Below are 6,199 nucleotides of genomic sequence, written 5' to 3'. Positions count from 1 at the left end.
GACTTGACAGCGCGGACTATAAATAAACAAGCGAGCGAGGCTGGCTGTTCATTCATTATTTCCCGGGGTAGTTCTCAGCTGGATGGTGTGGGAGACAGAAAACGGCAGGTTTAGACAGGAGAGGGAGACTGAAGAAGACGGTCGGATTTTATTGTTATTGCACTTGTAGGAGGCGGGGCGTGGAATGAGAAAATTCGTAAAATGTGTTATGTAACATTGAACAAAAATAAGACTGCATAATAAAAGTTTTGATTCGGTATTTTGCAGGGAGATTCTCATAAAGGGACTTCATAAAAATAGCTAAGCGTTATATCTCACTTACTAGATCCAGGCACTGTTCAAATTACTGTATTAACCCTTTAGCTCTCAAAATAACTCTGAGAGGTAAATCTATCACTATCTCAATTTTACTGATAATGAAACCGAGGCAAAGAGAGGCAAAATAACCTGCTCGAGGTCATACAGCTAATGAGTGATGTGAAAATTAATGAAGGGAAACTTCATTTAAAATGGAGACGGGAGGCCAGAAGGGGGAGCTCCCACGCAGTACCGCTCAAGAGGTCAATTTCAGGAAGGATAGTCAATTACACACCCTAACAGGTAGAGTCATCCACAGGAGAGAATCCTTTATTACAGGAAGAAAGATAAAAATTCATAGAATGCTCTGACTGTAAAGGATAAATGGGAGGAGAATAATTTTTAATAAAAAGTATGTATTTGATTCCACTTATATGAGGTATCTAAAGTAGTAGTCAAACTCTTAGAAACAGAGTAGAATGGTGGTTGCCAGGGGCTGGGGGGAGCAGGAAAAAGAGGAATTGTTCAATGCGCATCGAGTTGCGGTTTAGCAAGACACAAAGTTCTAGAGATCTCTTGTATAACAAGGTGCATGTAGTTATTATGGTACTGTACACTTTAAAATGGTTAATATGGTAAATTACATGTTTTTTTATACAATAAAAATGTGAATTTGTGTATGTAAATATGTCTGAGTGGATTTCTGTTGGTCTAGTTTGCTTGGGATTCATTGTCTCTCCTGTATATGGGGATTCATTTCTTACACTAGTTCTGGGGAACCAAATGCCTCTCTCACATTCTCTGTACTCTCTTCCTATGGAACTTATATTAAATATATGTTAGATCTTCTCATACTGGCTTCCATGACTCTTCACCACTTTTTCATATTTTCCGTATCTTTGTTTCTTTGTGCTGTGTGCTTTTTATTGAAGTAAAACATACAGACAAAAAAATACAACGTAGTAGGTGTATAGTTATATGAATATTGCAAACTGAATACATCATGGAACCAGCACACACATCAGGAAACAAAATATCACCAGCACTCCAGGTGTGTTTTTCACGCTCCCTTCCAGTCAGAGCCATCCTCAAAGATAATCATTATCCTCTTTCCTTTAGTTTTGAGGTAGATAGTGTCCATGGGGTGTGGTTTTGCTAGGGGCTCTGTCTTTTTTTTTTAATAAAAGTTGTATTGAGATATAATTCATATATAATTTGTCCATTTAAAGTATACATTTGATGACTTTTAGTATAGTCACTAAGTTGTGCAGCCATTAACACAATTTTAGAACATTTTTTATCACACCATAAAGAAACCTCATGCCTGTTAATACTCTCCACTGCCCCCAGCCCCAGGCAACCACAATTCTGTTTTGTCTGTATAGATTTGCCTATTCTGGATATTTCATATAAACAGAATCATACAACACGTTGTCTTTTGTGACTGGCTTCTTTCACTTAGCATTTGAGTTAATTTTTGTATATGGTATGAGGTAGGGGTTTGCCTTCATTCTTCTTCTTTTTCTTCTTCTTTTTGGTGAGGAAGATTGTCCCTGAGCTGAGATCTGTCGCCAATATTCTTCTTTTTGCTTGAGGAAGACTGTTGCTGAGCTAACATCTATGCCAGTCTTCCTCTATTTTGTATGTGGGACGCCATCTCAGGATGGCTTGATGAGCAGTGCATATGTCCATGGCCAGGATCCGAACCTGCAAACCCTGGGCCACTGAAGCAGAACTAGTGAACTTAACCACTATGTCACCAGGCTGGGCCCTACCTTCATTCTTTTGCATGTGGACATCCAATTGTCCCAGCACCATTTATTGAAAAGTCCTGTTCTTTGCTCATTGGATTGTCTTGGCGCCCTTGTCAAAAATCAATTGGTTGTAAATGTGAAGGTTTGCTTCTGGATCTCAATTCTATTCTGTTGATCTGTATTTGTACCCTTATGTCAGTACCACATTGTCTCGACTACTGTAGCTTTGTAGTAATCTTTGAAATCAGGAACTGTGAGTCCTTTAACTTTGTTCTTCTTTTTCAAGATTGGTTTGGCTCTTATGGGTCCCTTGAATTTCCATATGCATTTTAGGATCAGCTTGCTAATTTCTGCAGAGAAAGCTGCTGGAATTTTAATGAGGTTTTATGTTGAATTTGTAGATCAAATTGTAGAATATTGCCATCTTAACACATTAAGTCTTCCAATCCATGAGCATGGGATGTCTTTCCATTTATAGGTATCCCTTACTTTATTGTATGTCACTTTATTGCACTTTGCAGATACTGTGTTTTTTACAAGACCCTCCACCAGCAAAAAGATTACAACTCACTGAAGGCTTGGATGATGGTTAGCACTTTTTAGCAATAAAGTGTTTTTAAATTAAGATGTGTACATTGTGTTTTAGACATAATACTATTGTACACTGAATAGCCTATTGTATAGTGTAAACATAACTTTTATATGCACTGGGAAACCAAAATATTCATGTAACTCACTTTATTTCGATATTTCGATATTCACTTTTTTGCAGTGGTCTGGAACTGAATCCACAATATCTCTGAGTCATGCCTGTATTTTGGTCTTCTTCAATAATTTTTTTTCACTTTTCAAGGTATAAATTTTGCATTTATTTACCTACATTTATTTCCAAGTATTTTATTCTTTTTGATGTTATCTTAAATGAAATTGTTTCCTTAATTTCACTTTCAGAATGTTCATTGCAAGTGTGCAGAAATACAATTGACTTTTGTGTATTGATCTTATATTTTGCAACATTGTTGAACTCATGTATTAGTTCTAACAGTAGTTCTTTATTTTATTTCATTTTTTGAGGAAGATTAGCCCTGAGCTAACATCTGCCACCAATCCTCCTCTTTTTGCTGAGGAAGACGGGCCCTGAGCTAACATCTGTGCCATCTTCCTCTACCACAGCATGGCTTGCCAAGTGGTGCCATGTCTGCACTGGGGATCTGAACCAGTGAACCCTGGGCCACGGAAGCAGAACGTGCACACTTAACCACTGTACCACCAGGCCGGCCCCCTAACAGTATTTCTTTTTTTTTTTTTTTCAAAGATTTTATTTTATTTTTTTTTCCTTTTTCTCCCCAAAGCCCCCCGGTACATAGTTGTATATTCTTTGTTGTGGGTCCTTCTAGTTGTGGCATGTGAGATGCTGCCTCAGCTTGGTTTTTTTGTTTTTTGTTTTTTTTGAGGAAGATTAGCCCTGAGCTAACTACTGCCAGTCCTCCTCTTTTTGCTGAGGAAGCCTGGCTCTGAGCTAACATCCGTGCCCATCTTCCTCTAGTTTATACGTGGGACGCCTACCACAGCATGGCTGCCAAGCAGTGCCATGTCCGCACCCGGGATCCGGACCCGGGATCCGGACCAGCGAACCCCGGGCCGCCGAGAAGCGGAACGTGCGAACTTAACCGCTGCGCCACCGGGGCGGCCCGTGCCTCAGCTTGGTTTGATTAGCAGTGCCATGTCCGTGCCCAGGATTCGAACCAACGAAACTCTGGGCCGCCTGCAGCGGAGCGCACGAACTTAACCACTCGGCCACGGGGCCAGCCCCCTAACAGTATTTCTTTAGTGGATTCTTTAGGATTTTCTATATTTAAAATCTTGTCACCTGTAACAGAGCTAGTTTTACTTCTTTTGCAACAGATGTTGCCTTTATTTTCTTGCCTTATAGTCCTGGTTAGAACCTCCAATACAATATTAAATAGAAGTGGCAAGAAAGGTCATTCTTGTCTTCTTCCTGATCTTAGGGAGGAAAGCATTGTCTTTCATCATTATGATGCTAGCTGTGGGGTTTTTATAGATGCTTTTTATCATATTGAGGAAGTTCCTTTCTATTCCTAGTTTTTAAAATGTTTTATCATACAGGGATGTTGAATTTTGTCAAATGCCTTATCTGTTTCCATTGAGATGATAATGTGGTTTTTGTCCTTTATTCTATTGATATGGTTTATTACATTAATTGATTTTTGGATGTTAAACCAACCTTGCATTTTTGGGATAGATCCCACTTGGTCCTAGTGTATACTCCTTTTTTATGTTCTTGGATTCCATTTGCTAGAATTTTGTTGATGATTTTTGCAGCTGTATTCATAAGAGATATTGATATTTTGTCTGTTTTTTAAGGGGACTTAGGGAGTTTCAAAAAGTATACTGTTGTCTCTGTGATCCTTTAAGAATTCTCCATGTGTGCTGCCAAAAAACCCCCCATTATTAAAAAGGCTTTGTGAGGGGACAACCCCACAGGTATTGTTTTATCCAAGCTTCTCTCTTTTTTTAATTCAATAAACATTTATTGAGCACTTATGGATCCATTATCAACAAATAAATTATAACTATGATCTTTTGGTCTGAAAGATCTCAATTCAGTCTCATATTGTTTCTCAATGTAAGAGCTGATGGCTTTATTTTTATTCAGTCTTTGTTTTGTGGAACAGAATAATGCAGCTTTGGAAAAATCAATAGTCCTGGCAAGCTCTATCATCATTTTGCTACAAACGTCAACTTCTATTTGCACAGTTCTTTACTGTTCTGGTTGTTCCTGTTTGTCAAGCAAATTCTGTCAAAGAAAATAAGTTAAGCAATAACTAGGAAATAATAAGGCCTGGATTGAATTTGTTCACCTACTAAAAGCGCTCAGGGAAACCTCAGGTAAATACCAACTATTGATTTCAAGCAAATTTTACTGGGCAAAAATGTCTTTGTAAGGACTATGTAGCTCTGAAATAGGTTTCCTAAAATAATGTCGAGGGAAATAACTTTTTAGTTTATTTGTCTTTTATGTGGAGAGAATACATCCAGTGTTTGCTTTGATAACATGTTTGCTAAGCAATTTTGTGTAGGGTATACAAATCAAAGACAGTGGAGGTTTCGCGGTGTGTGGGTCTGTCTAAAAATCTGTGTATTTCTACGTGTCAGGGACACTTGCACCTATGGTCCCTGCAAAGTCCATCAATATGTTTTTGTGTATGTTTACTATTTGCCAGAAGCCTAACTAGGCTGATTTTCCACCCTGGAGCCTAGGAATAGGGGCTGTGCTTGAAACTTTATTTTTGGAAAGATTTCTCAGAAATTTTAACACAATGGAATGATTTCTCTTAAGGAAAGAACAAAAACTATAGTTATTCTACTTCCTTCCCCCTCAGCCTTCCTTCTTTTAAAATAACATTTGCTGTTATTCGCTTTTTTGTGTCATTTGCAAAAATAATACAGACTCAGTGTAGAAAATTGGGAATATTCAGTGAAGCACCGGCAACATTTTGGTCCCACCATTTAGGGATAACTATGAACATTTTTCTTTAAACGGTTGGTTATGGGGTATTGCGAACTGTTTTGTCAACTGCTTTTTTTTTCTCTCCTACCACTGTCTACTCTCCCACAACGACTACTCCCCGCTCTTTCTCTACAGGCGGTCGCAGCCCGGGCCAGCTTTCTGTTTGCCCCGCAGTCTTTCTGCCGGCTGGGTGCTGTCCCGCCCACCGCACGGCTGCCGGGCCTGCGGCGGCGCGGCCCCTTTAAGGGAAGGCGGCGGGGCGGTCCCCGCGCCGATTGGCAGAGCGCAGAGCCACGTGGCCGGCCTGGCAGCGGCGCCCGCGCTCGGGCGGCGGCGGTGGGGCTCAGGGTGGGTCCCCGGGCAGGGGCGCCAGTTGACAGATGTGTATGAGAAGGTGCCTGGTCGGCCTCACCTTTTGTACCTGCTACCTGGCTTCTTACCTTACGAACAAGGTGAGGGGGCCGGCGCGGGGAGGCGAGGATGGCACGTGGGAGATTCGTGTCCCATAATCATACGTGGAGAAAATGCAGCCTCCAGCTTTTTGTCTGATTTTTTCTTGATGGTGATGGAGACAAAGCCGACTCTGCGTGGGATGCCCTTTTAGAAATAGGATTTG

General features: G+C 40.4%; 1 protein-coding gene across 7 annotated transcripts in view; it reads left to right on the top strand.

Annotated features, from left to right (window-relative positions):
• The first annotated feature begins 5,863 nt into the window (after positions 1–5,863).
• The window catches only part of TMEM241 (transmembrane protein 241), a 118,868-nt gene continuing 118,532 nt past the window's right edge, over positions 5,864–6,199 (top strand). For 5 of the 7 annotated variants that reach the window (XM_070513406.1, XM_014837291.3, XM_044773534.2 and 2 more), the window contains exon 1: positions 5,864–6,035. In XM_070513406.1, coding sequence (XP_070369507.1) covers positions 5,964–6,035 — 72 coding nt within the window. In that variant the 5' untranslated portion in view covers positions 5,864–5,963. The remainder of the gene's footprint in view (positions 6,036–6,199) is intronic. The other 2 variants (XM_044773535.2, XM_070513407.1) reach the window with 1 other exon arrangement.

This window comes from Equus asinus, chromosome 7 (genome assembly GCF_041296235.1).
Source record: "Equus asinus isolate D_3611 breed Donkey chromosome 7, EquAss-T2T_v2, whole genome shotgun sequence".
Lineage (NCBI taxonomy): Eukaryota > Metazoa > Chordata > Mammalia > Perissodactyla > Equidae > Equus > Equus asinus.
Note: the sequence above shows the minus strand (reverse complement) of the source record. Positions and strands in the feature narration are given on the sequence as shown.